Source organism: Anolis carolinensis, chromosome 5, assembly GCF_035594765.1.
Source record: "Anolis carolinensis isolate JA03-04 chromosome 5, rAnoCar3.1.pri, whole genome shotgun sequence".
Taxonomy (NCBI): Eukaryota; Metazoa; Chordata; class Lepidosauria; order Squamata; family Dactyloidae; genus Anolis; species Anolis carolinensis.
In genome coordinates this window covers 174,646,437-174,671,259 of record NC_085845.1, presented here as the reverse complement: position 1 = coordinate 174,671,259, position 24,823 = coordinate 174,646,437, and the positions used below count along the sequence as shown (strand labels likewise).

Here is a 24,823-nt window from a genome sequence, read left to right as displayed (position 1 = left end):
CTTGAAAGGATAAATAGCGTGGTTGTAAATTCTTCCTGGAAGTTTTAAAACAGAAGCTGGATGTCAAGAGTCATTTAATCTTGTATTGCATTGCAGAGGGTTGGAATGGATGGCCCTTGTGGGTTTTTAAAAAAAAAAAAAACAACTCTATGAAATGGAGTTCAGGGTGTATATAGATATTATACGAGTTTAATTGTCAAGGCTTGCCCCAAAGAATGTCATTCTTTTGCAAGATTCAGACATTCTCTGAGGCCCTGCCACACTAAACTGTTATAGTGTTATCATCCCATTTTGAATGCCATGGAAACATTATGTGAGATTCTCAGTTTTCTAGTTTAGTGAAGCCCAAGAGTTCCCTGGCTGAGATTCTATATGTCCTTCCTTAAAATGCCAATCCTAGAATTCCAGATGATGTTACTGTGGCAATTAAAATGGAATGAGAACACGGTACTAGTATAGTATAGCACATTGTTATACAACTCTGATTTAAATGATCTTCTTAATGCTTCCAGGAGCAGCTAGTTACTTCCATTTAAGGTTGCTAGTTGAAAAACAGGAATAGGACCCCTATACTTAAATGGTTGTGTAGAAGATGGAATTTCAGCAGGTGTTACTTGCTATGCAAATCCTATCAGTTAAAAATCTCCTGTCTACACTTCTGCTAAGTATAAAGGAGACTTATTCCATTCTTCACTTGGCAACCTTATTATCATGCCAGTGAAGTGGAGAATCTGATCTGGGTTTTAGTTTAGATTTTGAAGGAGCTATGATGTTGAATCCTATTCCATCAATAGCTCAGATTAAAATTTAGAGCCTTCTGGTTTTGTGGTGAAAAGGAGGGGAGTCTGGAATATGGTGGAACATGGGAAGTATACATTTCTTTGACCTCCCACCATTTTCCATCCACAATCTACACCAGATGGTCCGAAGACCATGGGCACCACTTGAAGCGGTGTAACTTGAAGTGGTGATCCATGGCCCAAGCTACTGGTTTCTTGTATTCTGTGGCTTTTGGAGAAAGAAAGAAGTAGTTTTACTTAATGAGAACCAATGCAATGCCATTCCTGACATACTGGGAAATAAACTTTCCAGTCCACATCAGATAATTTAAGCCTATCCCAAATAATAATCCACAGAGTTTCTTATTCCCATGTGGTCAGATCTTTCCTCATATTCAAAGTATTTAAGAAGGTTGAAGTGCTCCAAATGGTAAGAGGGATGATAGCAGCCTCCAGCAAACCTGTCATCCTCATTTCTATGTGAGCTTTTGACATTTGGCAGTTCTTCCTCTCAATTTATCTAAACATAAAAATCTGTTCTGACCATTTCTACTTTAAAGCAAACAGCGAAACTACACAACCCAAACCCACGAAACTTGGCAACAAAACACATGGCCCTTCCCACTGTGTTTAGACAACAAAACCAAAACACAAATCAAAGTGGATGTCCCTAAAAAAACCCCCAAAAAGGAAAATTGTCATGTGCGCATGCGCGGAGCAGCTCCCAGTCCCCACCCTTAGGAGACATACGGGCATTACAGCCAGCTGCGCGTGAGCAGCCCAACTGCCATGGCAGATGGTTTGCCTCACACTAGGGAGGGCCACAAAAGCCCTAAACAACAAGAACGAGGCAGAGGGAAAAAAGGGTGAAAGCTTTCCCCTTCTCAAGCTTTCACAAACTTTGGGACTTAGAAATCGGAGAGGGACATTTGGACATTAATGCGAACGTGCCCTGGAAGAGGGAGGGAGGCTGAACTACAACTCCCACAATCCCTAACCACCTATTGGGGACAATGGGAATGGATTCTGATTGTGGCAGTCCTACTTCAAATACTTCAGCAAACCACCATGCAGCCCTTCCGTGGCCGTCTGGGGAGAAAGCTGTGGGATTTAGGCAATAATGGCGCCACTGCTTTTTCAAACCCCACTCTTTGCCCTCACACCTTCCTCCATCCTCCTACCTCCTCTCCAACTCCCAGGAATGCCGGCATGGCTTTTGACAAGCAGGCCTATTTCAGGAGTCATGGCAGCATGGCTTTGACACACCCCTCCCTTCCATCCTTCCTCGCTCCTACCTTCTCCTAACTAACAGAGAGAGGTCTGGGGAGAATTCACCATGATTTATAGAAGATTAAGGGACTGGGATTTATTGTTCACCAGCAATCAAAGACCACTCTGAACCGCACCAATAGTGAACCTGGAACTCACTTGCAACAAAGACCCAAATTAACATACTGCTGGGGTTTGGGGGTGAATGACCTTGACAACCAGGAGTTATAGTTCACCTCTATTCAGAGAACACAGAGCCCATTTGGACAAAACATACCACACAAATTTAACATGGCCAACTGGAAATAATGGAAGTCTTAGGAGGTCATTGACCTTTAACACTGGGAGTTACAGTTCACCTACAACTTGGAACACAGACCCAACATTTCTGAGGAATTGTAGTCCACCCACCTCCTTCATATTATTACTGAATATAATTGTTACTGATAACAGCAGCCTGGCAGATGGGCCTTCTACTGAGCCCTGTCTTCTGCTAGTCCTTCTTCAACTTCCTGAACAAGAAGGGAGGGGCTTCAATCAGGGCCAGCTAAGACCTCCAAACAAAGGACTCCCCAAGGAAGGAGGCAGCCAGGCTTAGAACCTGCAAGGCCATTACATGCTAATCAATGTGACTAATAGCAGCATGCATACCTGCCACAACAAGACTATTCATTGTATTCCAGCTCACCAAACTAGGATTCCCTTAGGAAGAAAACAGCCAGGCTTTGAGGCTGCAAGGCTATTCACTCCTATTCCACTTAAGCCACAGCATCACATGGCCAGGCACAGCTAGTGTCAAATATAAATATAAAGGCAAGGTGAAGTTTTAATTAAGGATTTAATTTCATTTCTGGGTTAAAAAGCTCAGTGTTACATGTATGTTCTTGGCACACTTGTTATACCACCTCCTTCTACTTTGTACTCTCTGGTACTTTATCACCCCCAAACATCACACTTCTGAAATGGACCATGAGATGTTTCAGGGGGAAAGATGCTTGAAGAGCAATACTATGATATTTTGGATCTGACCCTGAACTGTAAAGGCAGCAAGGACAAAAATGGATTCATGGCTCTTGTGAATATATCTTCTTTTTATTCCCCAAAGAACTGGTCTCTATTCTGAAATGCTAGGTACATATGGTAAAGTGTCTCTTACTGCCTTGTTCACTGCTTACCACATAGGTACAGCAACCATAAGCTGTGGAAAGGAAAGTTATATTTAAAGAACGCCTCTTAAACATATTCCATATGTTGTAAAGCTGCAACGAGGATCATCACAGTATTTAGCATGAGATAGCACTATAGAGCAGTGCTACTTAAATTGGTGGTTGATGGTCTGGTCCCAGCTGTCCAGACATTGATAGCCAGTTCCTGATGAGCTTCAAGGAAAGAAACAAATGGACCCTGGAAGGAAAAAAAACCTTGATCTGCACTGTTTTAGATCACTGCAAGGTGGCTTTTAGATATATTGGACAAAAATTTCAGTCATCCTCAAATAACATGGTTATGTGTGCTAAGGGTGATGGGAGTTCCAGACCAACATATCTGAAGGCAACTGGAATGTGGCAAAATGTTCTAAAGTACTAACAAACCTCTGTAGTCAGCCATCCTTACAATTTATTTATTTATTTCTATTATTTCTACACCACCCTTCTCACCCGAGGGGACTCAGGGTGGCTGATAAGGAAAGTTTGCATTATTATATCCCCACAGAAGGGTGGGGGAGTGCTGAGTGAAGATGGAATGATGCCCTTAGGACATGCAAAAACCCAACCATCATTCCTTCCCTTCATGTGGGCTCCAAGATATTAGGAAGATGGTAGATCAAGATCTTTTGATAGATCTCTGGGTGATTTGTGGTAAATCAACAAGGATTTCTGACTCCAAATGCTTTAACAATAAGCATGAAAAACCTTCTTTCTCCTCCTAAATCAGGAAGTTAAAATCAAGAACAGAAAGGGGTAGATTTGTACATGAAAACAATAGTGGTTGATGGCTTTCGTGTCAGCACAGTGGTGAATTCATCAAGATTTTAGCAAGGTTTAAAAGAGCACCTTCTGTTAGCCCCAGCTCGTGCCAACCTAGCAGTTCGAAAACATGCAAATGTGAGTAGATCAATAGGTACCACTCCATTGGGAAGGTAACGGCACTCCATGCAGTCATGCCGGCCACATGATTTTGGAGGTGTCTATGGACAACGCCGGCTCTTCGGCTTAGAAATGGAGATGAGCACCAACCCCCAGAGTTGGTCACGACTTAACGTCAGGGGAAACCTTTACCTTTACCTTAAAAGAGCTATCCAAGGTACTGAATTTATTTCAGATTAAGGTTTAGTAATTTAGGCACCATCTACACTGCAGTTTCAAATTGTGTTATATGGCAGTGTAGTTGGGCCTTGGACAGATACTTTAAAACAGTGGTTCTCAACCTGGGGTCCCCAGATGTTTTTGGCCTACGACTCCCAGAAATCCCAGCCAGTTTACCAGCTCTTAGAATTTCTGGGAGTTGAAGGCCAAAAACATCTGGGGACCCCAGGCTGAGAACCATTGCTTTAAAACCTGGATTTAAATTTGGATGCATCACCTCAGTTACAGGGGAGCCACCAGCTGCCATTGTGTGAAAAGATTTCTGCACTAACATCAGTTCTTCCATCTATGACATATTCCTGCAGTAAGCATGCAGTCAGAAAGATCCTCTTTCCTCGGTGCATAGTAGATGTCTTCCAGAGTTTGGCAAAGTTACTTTTGTGAATGGTTACTCTTAGAATCAGAGTTCGGGGAACTGTGGTCTAAAAAGACCCAAGAACTTTACTTCTGCTCTCTGTCTGCCCTCTCAGACAACTACCAATATTTTGCACTTGGATTCAGTTTAATGAATTTTAGAGTTTTATAGGGGAGAGAAAACCCCACATCTATCCTGTTTAAGAAATAAAATCAAAATCATGGTGTAATAAAAATTCTCTTAAGGCAGCCTTCCTCAACCTGATCCTTTCCAGCAATAAGAACCACACCAGCTGTTTCAGGCTGAAGCCTATCTAGTTCAGCATTTTGGCACACAGTGGCCTACCATATTTTGGTGGATAGTCTGCCAAAGGAACATAAAAGCACCCTCCATCCCTTCTGTATTTCCCTGTGTTACACCCCAAATTTCATAATTTCTGATTTCATTGCCTGGGGAATTCAAAATTGTAGTCATGCTCAAAAGCAGTCATGGGGAAGGCTGTATTAAAATATGTTGCTTTGTTTGTTTGTTTAAATGTGGCCAAAAATCAAACTTCAGAAGCAGCCAAGGGTACAAATTCTTTGTACAATGACAAAGCCATAATAAATAAATGATTCCCCTCTATTACTATAAAATGCTGACAAATATATGTTGAAAAGTAATGTCTGTCAAATGCAGATAAGTACGGTATCCCTCAGTTCAGCTGGGGAAGGATATTTTCAATCAAATCCAAAAGCATTTGCCCCTACCCAGCAGTGGTCATGATTCTGGTGTTGCCAGTGGAAATGGTTACTGAACCTTTCTTTGGAGAACAGAACTGGGCATTTATTAATCCACATTGCTTCCAGGCTTCCTTAAACCCTTTAGACACAGCTTAAATTATAGACAATCCTTTTAATTGTTACTCTGTGTGATTCTTAGCCAGAGAATTTCAAAGAGAATAAAGTTCCTAGTCATTATAAGTAGCTAATGCTCATGATGCTGGGCTTCTCACAGCTAACAGGTTCCTCAGGAAGTTGCTTCTGTTCACTTCCTCTTCCAGACCCACTGATGGAACGACATTCTTGTCTGCCATTGCCATTCTGGGCAATCTTGCAGATCTCACTTGCTTCTGCCTCCATCTCTTCCTCCTCCCCCTCCTCCTCTTCTTCCTCCTCTTCTTTTTCCATCTTGTCTGCCGCAGTTGCTGTTGCATCTTGGCTCTGCACTCGACGGGATGGTCTCAAGAGGGCCCTACGGAAACCCTGCTTGAAGCGATAGGAGAGGAAGCCATAGATGATGGGATTAGCACAGCTGTTGGCATAGGGCAACACTACAACAAGGAAGTAGATACCAAAAAGAGATGGTTCCTCTGGCAAAGTCCAGATAACATTGATGATATTGAGCACATAGAAAGGCAGCCAGCAGAGCACAAAGACTGCCACTACAGCTACCACCATGTGTGTGACCCGCTGCTCAGATAGCTTGCGCTTGGCTGTCACTGCTCGTACCTTCCTGCCTGAAGATCGAACCTTGACAACAATAAGGAGGTAGCAAAGGCAGATGACCAGTAGTGGTCCAAAGAAGCCAAGCGTAGCTGTGTAGATAATGAACCCAGTTTGCCATACAGCTGCAGGCTCAGGCCACTTAATGTGACATGTGTTCATACCCTGAGGGACTTCTGAAAACACCAATACTGGCAGCACCACTATTGAAGAGAGGACCCAGACAGTGGCACTGACTGCCTTGGCCACTCGTGCTGTCCTCCATTTTGAGGATTTCACAGGGTGCACCACAGCCAAGTAGCGGTCAACACTCATCACAGTCAGGCAAAAAATACTAGTGAATTGGTTGGTGGCATCTACAGCCATGACCAGCCGGCACATAAATGAACCAAAGGGCCAATAAGACAATGCATTTTGAGCAGCCAAGAAGGGAAGGCCAAGCATAAAGAGTTCATCTGCCAGTGCCAAGTTGAAGATGTAGACATTGGTTACAGATTCACTGACTGAGTGGCACAAAACCACATAGATGACTAAGGAATTCCCGGCTAGTCCCACTACACAGACAATGAGATATACTATAGGAATAAGGACACCACTGACATCCACACCAAGGGCAGTAGCTCGAGAAATGTTCTCAGAAACAGAGGTTGTTGTGTTCTCTTCCCAAGAACTCAGTGTAGTGGTGAAGTTGAAATTGTCCATGGCAGAAATGTTCAGCCCACTGGATCAGTTGAAAGGGGTCTGCATTTAAGAAGAGCACAAGAGTTAATGTCTAATTCACTGTATAACCCACAGTAAAGTATAGTAAGCAACTATACAACCAAAGGAGGAAAAAATATTAGAGTAGGGTTTTGGGTTTTCAGAGCTTTATTTGATCCCCACCTTATTTTTCTGGAGATCCGTTACAACAAATAGGGACAGGCTGTTATATGCCATTGGGCTGTTATCTAATGTAGTTGGCACACACATGGCCAGTAATCCCGTTCTCATAATCCTTCATGACCACTACCATAATCGCTTACCACATTGGACAGGTCTTCTAAAACTTGAGACAAAGAATTCCAGAAGATCAAACATTTTTCATGATTGCTTCTCATACTCAATTAACTGTTTTAGAAAAATGGCTTGTTGTGGAAACATGGATTGGTGGTAAAGCTTAAGTGGAAACACCTTTTCCCCATTATTACACTTTCAGGAGTGAATTTCCCTTTTGAGGGGAAGGTTATTTTCACTTCCTTTTGTCTCACCCCTGTTCTTAACTGTGAGTCATTTGTAAATTGGATGTTTGTAACTCAGGGACTGCCTGTAGTGATAGCAGAGTTACTCCAAGGCTGACTAATTTGTGATGCCTGTTCCTCAGTTGACCAATATCTGGAAGCAGAAATATACATTCCAGAGAAGGTGAAAACCATGGTAGTAGAAGTATGCAACATCAACAGTCAACTTGTTTCAATTACTTAGGTAATTATTGAGCAATGTTACTGGATCACTGGAGTGGACTGGGAGCAGTATGAAACCTAATATAGTGGTCAGTATAAGATTCAGTCACCAACCTCCATATTGTCTATAAAATGAAATTGGGGCAGTCATTTATCACATGTAGGAACACAGCCCATCAGAGACCTTTTCAAACCAGGTATACATTCCAAAAATAAGAAGAACCATATTGGATCACATTAAAGGTATATTTGATCCAGTATCTTTTTAGCCACATATTCATGAGATGCTAACCATCAGGAAATAAGTGCAATTCTTACTTGTGTGCTCCATCTTAATATGTAACTTGCAGCTATCTTGAATAGTAGGCTTTGATAGTAACAAAATCCAAGAATTTTCCCAGTCTTCTTTGGAATCCATCTACATTGACAACCATTGCTACATCTCGTTGCAGTGAGCTCCACAGCTCATAGCACTTCTGTATAAATGACCTTATAAGAAAGGCCAGGCAAAGTGTCCCGCTTTGCCTGGAGTCTGTTGAGGAAAGAGGGAGTAGCAAGATGAATTTCCTGCCCTGCGCACAGCTCCCTCTCAAGATGCTTTCCCCATCACAGGGGAAAGAGTTTCCCTTGCAGGGAAAGCATCGCCCTTGGAGCCAGCATGACACGAGAAGCCTCCCATGTCCGGGTGAAACTGCCAGAATTCACAAAACGTCATGTGATGTCCGCTGTCAGCCTCAATCCACCAGGACACTGATGAGGTTGCTAGAAATATTGAGAGCTCCACAATTCATAGTACTTCGGTATAAATACATACTTACCTTATCTGTCCTGAATCTCCTACAATGCAGCTCCAGTGAATTATTATGTATACATATTGTCTGCTTACTTTTTCCTCTTGAGCATTAATGTTGGTAACTTTTCCTAATTCAGGAGTTGTTCTAGCTTGTGTTTTCCGCCATTTTTCTAACTCTGTGATATTCAGAAAACACTACATCTTTTGTGACAGAGCTAAAGGGGATACCTCTCTGCAGCAGGTGAACAAGCATTTGCTGTTCCTATATTTCTCACTGAACAAACTATTGCTGGGTCATTTAGCCTGTAGCTTTGAGCCAGTTACTATGACACCCTAGCTCAGGACTGGATTAATTATTATGCTCACTTGTGCCCTAGAATAAAGGCCCACATTAAGCTAAGGATTTGTTAAACTGCAATGGTCTGAAATCTATCTGTATTTATAGAAAGAAAATAACTATTCTACATGCCTTCACAGCTTATTTAACATTTCTTGATAGTGCATAATATTCCCTGCTTTTCATCACATCTCACTTTCCTATAGGCTACAACAGGGGTCCTCAAACTTTTAAAGGACAGGGCCGGTCCACAATCCTTCAGACTGTTGAGGGGCCGAATTATCATTTTGGGGAAAAAAATGAACAAATTCCTATGCACACTGCACATATCTTATTTGTAGTGCAAAACAACAACAACAACAATGAAAGAACAATACAATACTTAAAAATGAAAATAATTTTAACCAACATAAACCTATCAGGATTTCAATAGGAAGTGTGGGCCTGCTTCTGGCCAATAAGATAGTCAGGTTAATTAGGATTGTTGTTGTTGTGAGTCTTCAAGTCATTTCAGACTTTGGGCGAGCTTAAGTCCAAAATTATTTATTATTTATTTACTACATTTATTTACTAAATTTATATCCCACCCTTCTCACCCCGAAGGGAACTCAGAGCAGCTGTATGTACATACAATATATTATATTAGTAGCATAGCACAATATTAGCATCATATATTACTATATTGAACTATACCACTATACTTTAATATTATATGTAATATATAACATATAATTAATATGTGGTATTATTATTATTATTATTATTATTATTATTATATTGTATAAAATGATAATATTATTAATATCATATGTATATACAATATATTATATTATTAGAACGGATATAAAAATATTATATTATAAATGAGGGCGGGGGCCAGGTAAATGACCTGGGAGGGCCGCATCTGGCCCCCGGGCCTTAGTTTGGGGTCCCTTGGGCTACAAGAATAGCAGTTGATGGTAATGGGTTGAGAAACCAGATGTTTAATGGCATCAAACTGTGGTAAAGGCAGTGTAGATCCAGCATTAGGTCCATAATTATAGTGAGACAAAAATAGAGTAGGATTTCCAAAATGATCAATGGAGAGAAACTAAACTTGACTGAACCATCTATCCCTGGCTTACTCTCGTATTCTCCACATACAGAATGCATAGCCTCCAACATTTCACAAACAATAACTGGGATATATCTATCCAAGCCACATTAGAGACTTTGGGCAGGCAGCAAAATGCAAAAATTATTAATGACAAAGAATACCCAAAATTACTAGTTTAAACAGAGAAACCCTGCAATTTAAGAACTGGGTTTAGGAAGGGCAAGGTTCTTTCCCTCTTCTCCATTCCTTCCTGCTGAGTTGATTGAGTGCAAAGTACTTCTGCAATATGACCTTAGTTTGCAAACAGCTGAGGACAAAGGGAGAAAGTGGGAAGAGAAGGGGAGAAACTGGAACATTTTGAAGGTAGCTGGGAAAGGAGGGCAGCAGAAGATTAGCTGGTGCTGGCCCTGCAAAAGGGGACAAGTGGAGGGTATGAAAAGTCCTCCCTTTTGACTATCTTCTTATTGCAACTCATCCTGTCATCTCAGCTTTCATTAGCCTCTCCTTTTAAATATCAAAAAAGTCAAAAGGGGGAGCAGCTTTTGCTTAGAGCAGGGGTTCTCAACCTGTGGGTCCCCAGATGTTTGGGCCTTCAACTTGCAGAAATCCTAACAGCTGGTAAACTGGCTGGGATTTCTGGGAGTTGAAGGCCAAAACACCTGAGGACCCACAGGTTGAGAACCATTGGCTTAGAGCATAAGGACACTGCTTTCTTACCATACAATTCCCAGAATATCACAGTTGGTCTCACTTTTGGCCATTCTGGCTAGAAGTGTAGTTGAAAATTTCCAAACTCTCTATATTTCCACCAACATACAATGTGTCATCAGCCACAGTTTAAACTATAATTTGTCTCACAATAATTAAGAACTTCCTATAGAATTTGGATGCTGGAATCCAGGATGTAGTATATTGTAGATCCGGATGGACAAAATGTTTTTCTTTTCACATTTTGGGGAAAAATTCCAGTTAATTCTTTGAGTCTGATGTATGATTGACTACTTATTACAAATGGACCATGTCAGTCCTCAAACCTCCAGCACTGGCAAAATTCAAGCGATCTTCATTCATTTTTGAAGAATTAACCATCTCTTGGAAATGTCTTCATATGTGGGACAGAGATAATTTGAGTTTTGAAAATGTGAATGCCATTGAAATTGAAATTGAAAGAATTCCTCATGTGCAATGGTAGGTCCCTTTTTGTTGCAGGACTAAAATTTGGGATGTCACTTTTTGGAGATCTATGGATAGAGGGATGCTAAGCTGGATCTACACTGTCCTATATCCTAGAATCTGATCCCAGATTATCTGCTTTGCATTGGATTATATGAGTCCACACTGCCAGATAATCTGGAATAATCAGATAATCTGGGATCAGTTCCTGGGATATAGGGAAATGTAGATCAAGTCCAAATCTACTAATCCAAACTCTGGAAAAGATTGATCAACATTATCAAGACAAGCCCAACCACACAGAAACTGACATTTCATTCGAACTGATTGGTTCATACTATGATTTGGAGACTTCCACAGTCACAGGAAATCAACCTCCAGTATCCTGTTAAAATCCATAGCTGGCACTATATTCTGTATATGTGTAGACTCTTTCTACATTGGGGCAGATTGACCAATCTATTGTACATTTTGTGATAAAAGCATGGAACCCAAAACTGAGACAACTATTCATATTGCTAAGAGATTTAGATATTGGGACACAACTGGAAAGCTAACAGTGAAAAACATAAGACATATTTATTAACTGCAATAAATGCAAAATAGGACCAATATAGAGATGCTGCAGAGCAAAAGTTATAGGGAAGTGAATAATCAGCTGTATGAAAGATCTGTTATACATCTTACATTTTAACAAAGTGCTGCTACCAGATAATGCTGTCCAATGTAAGACTGCAACACAACATATAAAAAGGAGCAAATAGATTTATCCTCATCATTGCAGTCTCTGAATGTGACCACTGGTTTCTTAGTGGTGCTTAATCAAAACAACCTGCTTGCTTGCCTTTTAACTGCCTTATTATATTGAGAACCAAGGCAGCTAAACAGCATTTTTACTACCCTTTCAATGTAGGTTTGCGAGTGAAGCCAAGATTTTAATAATTGATCATCAGCTCTCAGGAACAAAATGAAGAGCGTGACTTTTAGTAAGACTCCCAAAGCACAGGAAATAGAGCTATGCTCTATAAACTACTTTCCTTGGAATTTCAAAAGTTGTGCACACAAACAAATGTTGTAAATAAAAGTGTAACAATATATTCTATGATATAAAATAAAGATGAGTGTCTCCTCGCCCCATAAATAAATACAAACTAAGAAGAGTAGTAGGTATCTCTGCCTCTTGGCCTTGAGTAACATTATTCAGGATGTTCACACAGTTATTTGGGGTGCATCTAAATTGTAGAAATAATGCATTTTGACACCACTTTAACTACCATGGCTCATTAGTACGAAACCAAGGAAGCTGTCATTTTACAATGCTTTTAGCCTTCTCTAATAAAGAGTGCTAATGCCTTGCCAAACTATAGTTCCCAGGAGGATACCATAATATTGAGTTATGGCAGTTAAAGTGGCATCAAACTGCCACTGTAGATTCACCCTTCATCACCCATGAAATTTGTCTTTTAGTTCAGTAGGATTCTCACCTCTTTCATTAGAGCAAATGTTCAAGAGGTTCTCTAGAGCACGTGGTCTCAATCTTTTTCAGCTGCGGAGCCCTTTTTGAAGCAAAGTTTATAGTGGAGTCCCAAGAAGTGTGTGTGTGTTGGTGTGTGAGGCATGATCTGGGCCAGTGGCAGATGGATGGAGAGTGAGCTAAATCTGAGCACCGAGGGAGAAGGGGGAGAAAGGGACTGTGCTCCAGAAGGACACTGTTGTTGCTGCTGCTGTTGTTGCAAACTTTAATTTCCCTGCATTTCTCAGGAGGAGGAAAGAGGAGGAGGAGACAGGAAGCAGCATGGCACCATGGAACCCCTCACTATCACCTGTGGAACCCCAAGTGCTCTGCAGAGCACTGTTTGAGAACCCCTGCTCTAAAGGAATTGAAATATTTCTGATCATCTCATACTGACATCCCTTTTCCTTGTGCCTTGATTAGATTCTAAGTCTGAAGGCAGGGAACTCTTCTGACAGTTTTTCATTTATAAAGCACCATATGCAGTGATGATGCTGAATAAATAAAGGATGATGGTGGTGGGGTGATGATGATGGTGATGATGATACTTTTTGTCTTATAATGCATATGTTGGGCTTGGCTACCACTTTGAAAACTGTTTCTAAATGTATTTAGGAATCAGATGAATCTCTCCCCTATAACCAAATCTATTGACTATTTAGTAAGCAAGTGTTATGTCACATTATAATAAAAATATAATAATAAAACTTTATTTATATACCACTCTGTCTCCCCAAAGGGACTAATTTCATTCTTTTATCATATAATGCATGTTTCTTCTATATTTTTCAGATTCCCAATATCAGCATGAAGGGATGCAGTATGACCCCAATATCTGCAAACTCAATACTCACTGTTTCACTAACCAGCTCTCCAAAAATAAATCCCCTTCAAATGTATTTGTGGGCCTCTCTGGGCCCTCTAGTGTGATTCTATGGTATGCTTCCTGCCCAAGTACAGTCAAGATACAGGGTTAGCTATTATCACTGATTTCATTATTGAGACAGAGTCTTGGGAACATATTCCCCATGGATACAGGGGTCATACTCTATTGCAGTGGAATCCCCAGATGTTTTTGGCCTTCAGCTCCCAGAAATCCTAACAGCTGTGATTTTTGGCAGTTGTAGGCCAAAAACATCTGGGGACCCCAGGTTGAGAACCACTGCTCTATTGCTTTTGGCTTTCTACATCACATCACTGTCAAATTCCTAACAACATTTCCAACTCCAGTGCTCCCATTCTCTAAGAAACAAAAAGCAAGCTTGGTTTATGAACTGTTTAATTATGAATTACTCAGGTGGATATGCTTACAGGAGCTGAATTGTTTTATTTCAGAGGAAAAAGTGAGAAGAAATCAAATCACAGGGAAATCAATTCCCAGAGACCCTTCATTATTCAACCCTTGGACTTTCAAAAACTACTTATTAACTGAAGTAACTGTATGACATGAAAAATGTCCCTGTCTCAGTAACAGTCTGTATTAACTACACTCTCCTTTCTTTTGATGTCTGATTAAATTTCCCTGGTCATTTGGAGAAATAATTGCAATGCATAGTGAAATCACTAATCTTCCAATACAGTCCTATCATTTGAGTCTCTTGGTAGTAGATAAGCAAAACCCAGAGCTCATTGTTTTGTTCTGTTTAATGAGAGGAAGGACTAAGGAACTGGTTTCTGCTTCTAATTCATTTTAATAGTGTTGCGATGGTGGTTGATCTTGTTATCCTTTCTTTGATTCTGAAGTCAAGAAGAGGGCTGGAAAATACCAAGACAAGTTGCCATAAGCCTGGAAGAATTTGAGAAAGGTTTTACTGTGGCTTTTGATTCTCAGAATCTCACAACTGCACTGCAAGTGATTATAGTGGCTGATTGATTCTGTTAGCTATTGTCCAAAAAGTAACTTTTCCAGGTTCTGCTTATGACAATAGTGGAAACCTATCTATTTTGCTTTCTCAAATTTCTTCAGCCTCCAAGTTCTTTAAATCCTAAACATGAAGATATTTGCCAGAGCTTGTATTTTGTACTTCTTCAAACATGAACGGAAATAAACACATAACACATAACACATAAAAAAGTTATCTGTGCTTGACAAGTTTCATATAAACAGCCCTTCCCAGTATGGAAAGAATTATACTGTGTTTGCCTGTCATGTAGCTCTTAGGGGGGGGGGGGGGGGGAAACGAGACAGACTAAAATTACTCTCTACAAAAACTGGTTGCATAAACACAAAGATTCAAAACTAGTAATGAAAACACAACATTCCCAAATGGATAAAATTGCTTTGTTTTGTTCTATGTTCACATTTATTTTGATTTCTTTTCATCAAGTTCATGGAAAAATTGTCAAGTTTAGAGCACTTGTATTAAAAACAAAAACAACCATCTCTAATAACTGATTGTCTTGGAAATCCCAAGCATCACATCGTTTCAGACAGCAGATTTTGAGTGTCGCTAAATGGTGTACGGCATCTGCTAAGCAGACTTTCATGTCCAATATCAGATGTTTCTTCACTTAACTGCCATAATTATTGCCAGGATATTTGTGTGTATTATTTACAACCAGCGTCAACAATACCATTAACATTTTCTGCACTCAATATTGTTCTGTTCCCACTCATAAACTTGTACGTCATACATATATACCTCAAGCTTGGATATAGCACTCCAGGCATTTGAGAAGGATATTGCAATCTACAAATCTCTGGCTAAGATACATCTGTTAGTTTTTAAGGTTTGCTCTTTGGTGGGAATAGGCTAACAGAGCTGCTGCTTTGAAAGCTTCTATAATGAAAGAGATTGTTAAGTTATTTACTTAGCCATGATTGTGTTTTTATTACTAGGAAGGCAGCATGGTATTTATTGAATTTTCTCCCTCATATACTGAAAGATATTGACAGGATTTGAGTGCTATGTACCTTGATTTGAGGGGAACAGATTTATTTGCAGCTCTACCTCAAGCAACCAAATGGGTTGTTTTTCCTAGGCAGAGTGGGAAGGAGGGAGGGATGGAGGGAGAGAGAGGAGATGATAACTCATGAGAGTTTACATGAATACACTTAAATCAATGCAAATGTATCACTGACTCACAGGTCTCTACAATGTAAAATAAATCAAGTAGCCATTTATATCAAAAACAAGTTATTTGTGATATTGCATTATCTCTTTAATTTTCCTTGTGTTTATGAAGGTCATTCAGTTTGTGGTTGTCTTTCCCCTGTTTTATCCAAACTTCCAGCCAGACTTTGAACCTAACTTTCAGCCAGACTCAGAATTTGATGATATGGCATGGGATGGGGTATCAAAAGATAAAATGATAGTATTGCAGAAGTTTGATATCACTTGAACTGCCATAGCTTCATACTATGGAAATTTGGAATTTCTAATTTGGGGTGATACTTACCAATCTCTGCTAGAAAGCTCTAATTGATTCACCCCGAATCAAGCATTAGAGTGCTCTAGTAGAGAAATCCAAGTGCCTCACCAAACCAAATCCCAGGTTTCCAAGAAAGTAGAGTTGTAGTAGCTAAAGTAATATGGCCATCTGTCAAGGGTGCTTTGATTGTGTGTTCCTGCATGGCAGGGGGTTGTAATGAATGCCATGGTTTCCTTCAACTGTATTATTCTATTATATTCAACTACTATAATTGTATAGAGTGGATCTACTCCATGAGTAAGTTTGATACCCCTTAGCCACTGAAGGTGAGGAAAAAAGACCAAGCCAAAATTCAATGAAAGGCTAGCATTTTCTACAAATTTCTTCAATTCTCCATCAGTTAACTTAAAGTCAAGATTCCCTCATCTTCTAGCAGCAGGGAGTTCCAATGCTCTTTTAGTATAAAATGCTGTTTCTGTGTGATAGGGTTGTGCCAGTATGATGTCGTGTTTTGAAAATTGGACTAGGGACTTCATCACATGCAATAAAATCAGTTTTTATACACATTTAAGGAATGGCTACCTACAGAGCCCATCACATGACACAAACTTATACTGTGGGTTCCGGGTATTTCGTCATTTCTAAAGTGTTTTTTTTTTTGTATGTTTCCTAAGTCAATTGGCAATTGACTTCTTTTTAAATTCCCCTCATAGAGACATGCAAAAATGTGAAATTTTACATGTGATGGGAATTTCTCATTGTCTGCTTGTAAAGATAACAATGACATCATTTTGGAGGGAGTAGCCAAGAGGCAGTATAGAATCCTTTCTTCCGCCATAATCTTTAGAACCAAGGAGGAAGGAACTTTTATATCTTTTTTAACAATGCAAATTGTTACCTTTTGAATTGAGATGTATCTGTACTTGTAAATTGTAATATAAAATAATATAGAATAGAAGAAATCCCATTTAATGATCTTGTGTTAAAAAGTACTTTCGCAATAACAAACACAGATGATTTCTTCAAGTAAAAGAAAACAGGGGAAGAGACAGTGGGAGGAGAATGTCTCCTATGTTGGGAAGGCAAACAGATAATTTGAAAAGAAAGCTGAATGAAGGAAAATATGTGATGGGTGAAGGAAAATAATTTGTTTAATTTCCAAATGGGGTGTTTCAAAGATTAAAGGAAAAACAATGGTCCCCAATGAGTTAATTATTGCGTGGGATGAAGTCCTTAGACTCTGGTACAGCAGTGTTTAAGAACCTTATCAGTCACAGGAAGATGAGCATCTTCTCCCCACTTCTCTCTTCTGCTGGAACATGGAGCTCCGTGTTGGAAGCGTTGTGGCAGCAGGGCCCAGAGGAGTTAGGGGTTTACCCAACTCCTCATTGAAGAAGGGAAGAAGAGGTGAAGCAGAAGCAGGGACAGATGAAGAAATGATATGGGAAGAAAGAACACACATAATAACAGAAGGGAAGAAAGCCTGACAGTTCCCTCCGGAACATTTTCCCCACTGCACCCTATTTTACCCCGACCCATCTGATATGGTCCCAACTCTCCATAAACTCATAAAAACTGAGTTGTTTTTTTAATCATGTCAGAAGTGACTTGAAAACATATTGCAAGTTGCTTCTGGTGTTGAGAGAGAATTGGCCGTCTACAGAGACATTGCCCAGGGGATGTCCAGATGTGTTCTGGGAGACTTCTCTCATGTTTCTGCAAGCTGAAGCTGACACATGGGAGCTCAGCCAATCTCCCAGATTCAAACAGACAACCTTCAGGTCAACAACCCAACCTTCAGGTCAGCAGTTCAGCCGGCACAAGGGTTTAACCCATTGCACCACTGCAGCTCTCATTAACTGAGTGGGTGGTTTTGAGCAAGTCATGTGCTCTCAGCCTCAGAGGGATGCAACAGAAAATCCTCCTTGAACAAATCTTGCCAAGAAAACTCTGTCATGGATGACATTTGAAACAACTTGAAGGTACACAACAACAATTCCACAAGGTCACATTCACAAGTTTGGTGGCAAATCAAGAGCAATGGCAAACTTAATTAAGGAATAAAGTGATAACTTTGAAATTGCTTGATATTTGAAAAACCTTGTCCAGTTATTTCTCATTTCTGGAGGGATGGGACAGACATTTGTTTTGGCTCAATTTTGTTAAGAATTTTCTCATGTTCACCAATATTTTTCATATTTGGTATGGAAATAAATGTTTCCTTTCCAAAGAAACAGATGTGGAAGAAAATAATAATAAATTTGTCTATTTAGATACAGGGGTTTTTTTTTTTTGAGTGCTTAATGCTTTAAAGGCTAGGTTTTAAAAGTGCTAGTGGTGATTTAAGGTTGCCATTATTCTTTCTCTTTTGAAGGTTGAATGGGCTTTCATTTTTACTGATACCCATCTCACTGCAGGAATAGGCATACCTGTTGAAATCGGCTGCTGCAAATGGAGAACTGAACGTTCATTCCATTTAAGAAGTATTTATTTTATTATTATTATTTAAATGATCATACTAGAAAGAAAAAAAATCCTATCTCTATTCTAGAAGAATGTGCCTGTCTTCGAAGATGTAGAATGGTAAACCTTTGTTTCCAATACTGTGGAATTATAATTTCTTTGTTGTCTGCAAGAATGAAAACTATAAAATGTTCCAGCTGGGGAGGGTCATGGGAGTTTTTGCAATTAAAAATTGATTTTAAAATGCCAAAACTATTTTTGTAAAATTTTTGTGAAGGCTGTTAAACATAAAGGTATTTTCACACGAAAGGAAGACTTTCCCCACAAAGTCTTTTAAATAATATAAAATTATTTTACCCTATTACATTGGTTTTTTTTGGACAAAATGCAATGTTTTTGTACAAAATATTTTCAGTGAATTCCAACCCAAAAAGGGGAAGGGACTCTTACCTCTCTGATCTCTTCACTCTCACATAGGAGAGAACATCTTCATGGCAGGTGACAAGTTTGTTCACTACACTGTCTGAACCTGTTCCATTAATGACGTGTTGACCTGTTGAGTCACCTTTTCTTACTGATTATGAGAAAGTTTTAGAATGTCCCTACAGTTCAAAGTATCTTGTGTATGATTTATATGACATAATTATAGCACTATAATTCTAAATTTTTGTGTGCGTCAGGAGTAACTTGAGAAACTGCGAGTCGTTTCTAGTGAGAGAGAAATGGCCGTCTGCAAGGACATTGCCCAGGGGATGCCCAGATGTTTTGATGTTTTTAGCCATCCTTGTGTGAGGCTTCTCTCATGTCCCCACATGGAGCTGGAGCTGATAGAGGGAGCTTAACCGTGCTCTCTCCGGGTTGGATTCGAACCGGCAGCCTTCAGGTTAGCAACCCAACCTTCAAGTCATCAGTCCTGCTGGCACAAGGGTTTAATCCACTGTGCCACTGGGGGCTCCCATAATTCTAGTTCAAGCACCATTATTCCCTCCTATGGAATCCTGGGATTTATAGTTTAGGAAGGTGTGTTTAATGCCTCTCATTTCTCACCAAACCCCAGGATCCTAAAGCATTCACCCAAGTGAGTTAAAATTGAATCATAGCACTATAACTATTGAATGTGAAAGAGCCTCTTGTAATCTTTGAATAAAATCCCCAGAGGGCCGCTTCACTGTGCGTAAATTTCTAACTGCATTTGCCTCTATTTCTGAATTCACTTTGTAACATGGAGTTTACAGGTGGAGAGACAAATATGAATAACTTCACCATCATAACACTAACCGTGGATTGTTGCTCTTGCATGCTGGAAGCTCCTTAAAAACAACAACCACAAACCTATGCCATTTCATCTAAAGAAGAGAACCAAGAAATGGAAACCACATTTTACCAAATAAATAAGTAAGCCAGAAAACCAGAAATCTCAGATGTGAATGAAAACACCTAAAAAAACCCCTTTACATTAATACAACTACCTGCATTTTTTGAAGTTTCATGGGAGGCGGGATTGCTATAGAATCTGTCTGATGAGGATCCGTACTTCCAGATTTATCACCACAACTGCTGCTTCTAATAGCAACAGATGGTATTTAACAGAAGAAGAATGGCATTTGTCTCAAGGCAAAATGTCATGGCTTGAGTGCCAGGAAAAGGGAATATCTTAAATACCACCCAATGTGGGAGATGCGGGGAGAAAAGCACTGTCTTCGTTTGCGGAAACTAGCTAGAAACACCTGTGTGTTTACCTGTGCAAAAGAATTGGCACTGGAAATTGTTCCAGTATGAGACAGATCAGAGTTGTTTCACAGAACCCTTTGTGACCTGTAATAATTCCCTATTGCAGCATCATGCCCTTACGCTGCCAGCTCTTTGGGACAGTAAATTATACCTGTGTCCCATAAGCCAATGGCACCTGAGTTCATTATTGGATACCAGTGCTTCCGATAGGCACATTCTTAAGAATTTTAAGTGCCTGCAGCTTCCATTTTGTATACCTGGTCAAAGCAAGTCATGTCCTCTTTTTCTAATTGAACCCCTATTTATCATTTTGTCAATCTAGCAATGAGCAGGAAATGGATGGTGAGAATTCTGGGTTTTTTTCCAGAAAGGAAAATAAAACTCTTGTTTTGTTTATTTAGAATTATCTGGCATTGAGACTAGAAGAAAAACACAAAGACACATACACCACACACACTTTTACTCATCCAGTAATCTGTTCAGATTAAATGTTAGATTGCCTTGGAAACCGCTAAGCAGAATCAATGACAGGACAAAATGAAAAAGGATGAATGTGTATGCATGAATTTAATACTGATCACATCTTGAAAAAGTTATTTCTTTCAAGCAATTCTTCTCAGTGGCCATGTTAGCTGAGGGATTGGGACTTGTAGTCCAAAAATAACCTTTCCCAAATTCTGATAATGATAACCAAATGAATAACATTCATCAGGAGACTGGATCTGAAATGACCTGCAATTATGTCTTTCAAATTTGAATGGGATCACAACCCATACTTTCTTGTGCCATGTTTAGAAAACACCAGCAGCAGTCCTTTTCTGTCTCTGTGATGAATGGCAGCAATGCCCAGGCATTCCAGTTTCATACTAATCCCTTATGAGCATTCCATTCAGTAGCAGTAGACCTAGTCTCTGTCCCAAAGACCTCAATATATATCCCAATCATCCATCTAGGGTCCTAGGAAAGTTTGTAGAACTTTCCCTGAGCTAAAGGTTGCAGCTGAATGTAAGGACTATAGTGTGAACTGAAATACAACAGGTAGCTGCTGCAGTAAATTGACCAGGGACAACACAGGCAAATGACAAAACAGCCAGGATTCTGTAGGTAAAGCCACCCAACTTGATCTACCATCCCACTTGACCCATGTCCAACACCGTTTCTCTGGAGTTTTATTTCCAAAATATTAACTTCTAAGATGGGGGGTGAGGTTAATACACCAGGAAGCGTCATTTCCATAAGCTGCCAAAGTAAACTTTTGCATGCAATGACATTTGGAAGGGTATCTAAGAAGCAGCAGCAGGTTGGTCCAATACTCACATAGCAAGGATAATGCCTTCAGTCCTTGGGATGATGTTCCATTTCCTGGTTTCTTCCTCTTTTTAAAAAAGTGTAGGAGTGAATTGTGGAGTCTGTGAGATACAGGTTCTTTGCTGCAGGACTGGAATGCCCTCCTTCTCCCTCCTGGGGCTGTGAGATGCCCCAGTTATTTGCCTTTAATTCTTCTGCTGTTCTTCCTGGCCAGGCGGCTTCTCTCCCCGGGGCCCCTGTGCTCCCCCATGGGCTGCGCATACAATCCCACCTGCTCTCTGGGGCGACTGCAGGTAAGACAGCAGCTCTTCAGCATTTGCTGGCTGAAGCCCGGCAGAGATGACACACTCCCCCCTCCCCTCAATCAAAAGCAATTCTGCTGAATGCTGAATGAAAAGGGGGGAGTCTTGTCTCCCAGGGTTAGGTAGATCAAGCTGTCTGTCAAATGGCTCTTGGGGATGTCGCCACCAGCCAATCGGGAGAGGTTCCGAGGGAAGCAATGGGAGGAGGAGGAGCAGAAATGGGATGAGAATGAGCCGAGAAAAAGAGAGGGAATGAATGATGAAAGAGAAGAAAATAGGGGAAAGGGTTGAGGGGGAGTGACGGTGTGATTATGATGGAGAAAAAGAGCAAGGCAGGGAGGGAGGGGGGAGAAAGGGGAATGAGGGGGTGCCAGAGCTCAAATGTGCCAGATGGTGATAAAGGGGAATTTCAGCTGGGAAAGAAGTCAGTGGAAGAGAAGCTCTGCAATGCTCCCAGAGTATGCATGAGAAAGGAAGGCATGATGAACCCTTCCCACCAAATTGCTGCTCCCCCCCCCCCAACAGCTTCTCTGCATATTTTAAATACGACTTTGACATTTTGCAAACTTTTCATTCAGAGCAGGTTTTGTATGTGTGTGGAATGGGGGTGGGGTGCCTGTTAAATTATTTCTCAGATTTACTAAACACTAGAATGTCTGAAGTTCAACTTGACCATCGGTGTCTGAAAAAAGCCATAGCTCCACACTCACAAATGCAGTTTGGCCTCTATTAATTTGGTGTTATATAACTTGTTTATACATGTTGGAGCCTCAAGCCATTTTTTTCAGCAAGAGACACTTAAAGCAACTGCTTTGTCTTTTTGGCATTTGGGTAACTACAGGCAGCATCACTGTAGGCTTGTTAAAAGAGTCAGGCTAAAACCAACATATATGAGACTTTTGAAATATCATAATCCACTTTGTATCCTTTAAGAATAAACAGTATGCCCTCCTTATCCACAGATTCATGTTTCAAAAAATATCCCCTTCCCTTAGACGTGTTTGTGAAGCTCTCTATGTTCTCCATGCAATTTTATTGTATGCCTCTGGCCCCAAAATAGTAAAGATTTAAGGTTGGCTTTTACCCACATTTTCAGGCATCCATGGGGCGCTTGGGACATATTTCTCCCTGGATATGGAGCTCATGTTCCTTTCCTGAGTGATCTCAAGTTCCATTTGCCCAGCACCCTGTTCATGACAAGGACCAACTGGATGCTTAAAGAAACTAAAATTGTGGAGTGAAGGTGATAGCCATTTCATATAATTATTCCTGCATCTGGTCAACTATTCCTAAACATGGTTGCTCAGTTTAATAATATGCACAGGAACACCTGTTGTTAGAGCTATGTTCCATGGATTTGTCTGGTTAACAGACATCTTAGCAGTAAATTCCACAGCTGAGCATTGTGTGCGACATGGAAATGTGTTGTTGAGATTGGACCCCTGGTAGTATGCTTCTGTGATATTCCCACATTGAAAGATAGTCTTTGGAGTTCCCTGTGAAACATGTTGCTTATTTATTTATTTATTTATTTATTTATTGGACTTGTATACCGCTACTCCCAATTTGGCTCAGAGCGGTTTACAGAAATAGATAAAACAATGTTCCACTTGAAAGGAAACATTTTAAAGACAAATACATGCTATTCCTAGGCAAATTCTTTCCTTCCCTTCTTTCCACCTCTAAGATTGCACTTAAATTTAGAATCAGAGTTATGGACAGGAGCATAGCTACTAAAGGGCGAGGGAAGAAGGAAGTCATTGCCACTGCAAATGAAAACTCTTTCTCCCATGCTCATGTTCCCTGCATAATGACAACCTTGCGGATTCATTTATTTATTGTTGGTGATTCCTTGTATCCAACAAGTAAAGTGATGGTGATGGAGGTGCAGAAGTTGTATGGGCATTTATTCAGAGTTACTTACAGAGTTCCACAAAGAAACAGGATCTTTTCCTTTAAAAAGGTAAAGGTTTTCACTTGACATTAAGTCTAGTTATGTCGCGACTCTAGGGATTGGTGCTCATCTCCATTTATAAGCCGAAGAGTCGGTGTTGTCCAAAGACAACTCCAAGGTCATGTGGCTGGCATGACTGTATGGAACGCTGCTACCCTCCTGCTGGAGCGGCACCTATTGATCTACTCACATTTGCATGTTTTTGAACTGCTAGGTTGGCAGAAGCTGGGGCTAACAGTGGGAGCTCACCCTGTTCCCTGAATTCGAACTGCTAACCTTTTGGTCAGCAAGTTCAACAGCTCAGCGGGTTTTTCCTAAACTGACATTATTTCTTCAGTGTTACTTTGAGGCACAAGAACTCCCAGGAACCCCATGGCCATTCTTGGCAAAGGGATTCTGGACTGTGTAGTCCAATAAAGCAACTTCCCCTAGTTCTGCATATACCAAAAAAAATCTCAGGCACCTCTGCCTCCTGCATTAGCATCCATTCTTTTTTCTCTTCCATCCTTTTCATTCCTCCTTCACTTGCATACTTCTTCAACACCTTTTCCCCACTTCATAGTATTAGCATAATCCAACCACATTCAACAGTTGAGAGACTGTGAAGCTCCCACATTTCACCTCCATTAAGTGCAATTTTTTTTACATTTCTGTAGAGGCAATTTTTCATGAAGGGGCAAGGTTTAGTACTTCTTTCTGCTTGCCTCCCGCTTTCCCCCTTCTTCTTTCAGCACGTTTGCAATGCACTTCATCAAGAAGATGAAACTCCCTTGTCTTTTCCTCTTAATAAGCTGGGGAGAGGATGTTATTCACCTCCTATTTAGAGATGGAAACAAAAGATAGGGGAATATAGCATTTGAACAGCTGCTGCTATATGAAGCCTTCTTGGGTTGTAAATAAGTAAAATAAATAAATATTCAGTTATTTTTCAAATGCAGCAACAGTATGGTGCTTTCCACTTAGAAATAAAGAATGCAGAAAGCTGCTAAGCCTGATGTTGGCAACTGGCATCCAATCTCCAAAAATTATTTTCTGGCTTTACTTGGAGATTTCTATCCAGAAGTTAACCAGGTCTGACTCTGCTTAGTT

The 24,823-nt window shown here is 40.3% G+C and overlaps 1 protein-coding gene across 2 annotated transcripts; it reads right to left on the bottom strand.

Annotated features, from left to right (window-relative positions):
- Nucleotides 1-136: 136 nt before the first annotated feature.
- Nucleotides 137-22,233, bottom strand: sstr3 (somatostatin receptor 3). Of its 2 annotated transcripts, XR_010006863.1 has the most exons (3): nucleotides 21,488-22,233; nucleotides 4,607-6,994; nucleotides 137-4,476 (listed from the first exon to the last, which is right to left on the bottom strand). XR_010006863.1 is itself a non-coding variant. In XM_008110667.3 (2 exons), exon 2 carries the CDS (start codon nucleotides 6,953-6,955, stop codon nucleotides 5,726-5,728), a length of 1,230 nt encoding a protein of 409 aa, XP_008108874.2. In that variant the 5' UTR covers nucleotides 6,956-6,994; nucleotides 21,488-22,233; the 3' UTR covers nucleotides 137-5,725. The 2 variants fall into 2 exon arrangements, 1 of the variants encoding a protein (XP_008108874.2); XM_008110667.3 differs by having other exon boundaries at nucleotides 137-6,994.
- Nucleotides 22,234-24,823: the final 2,590 nt, after the last annotated feature.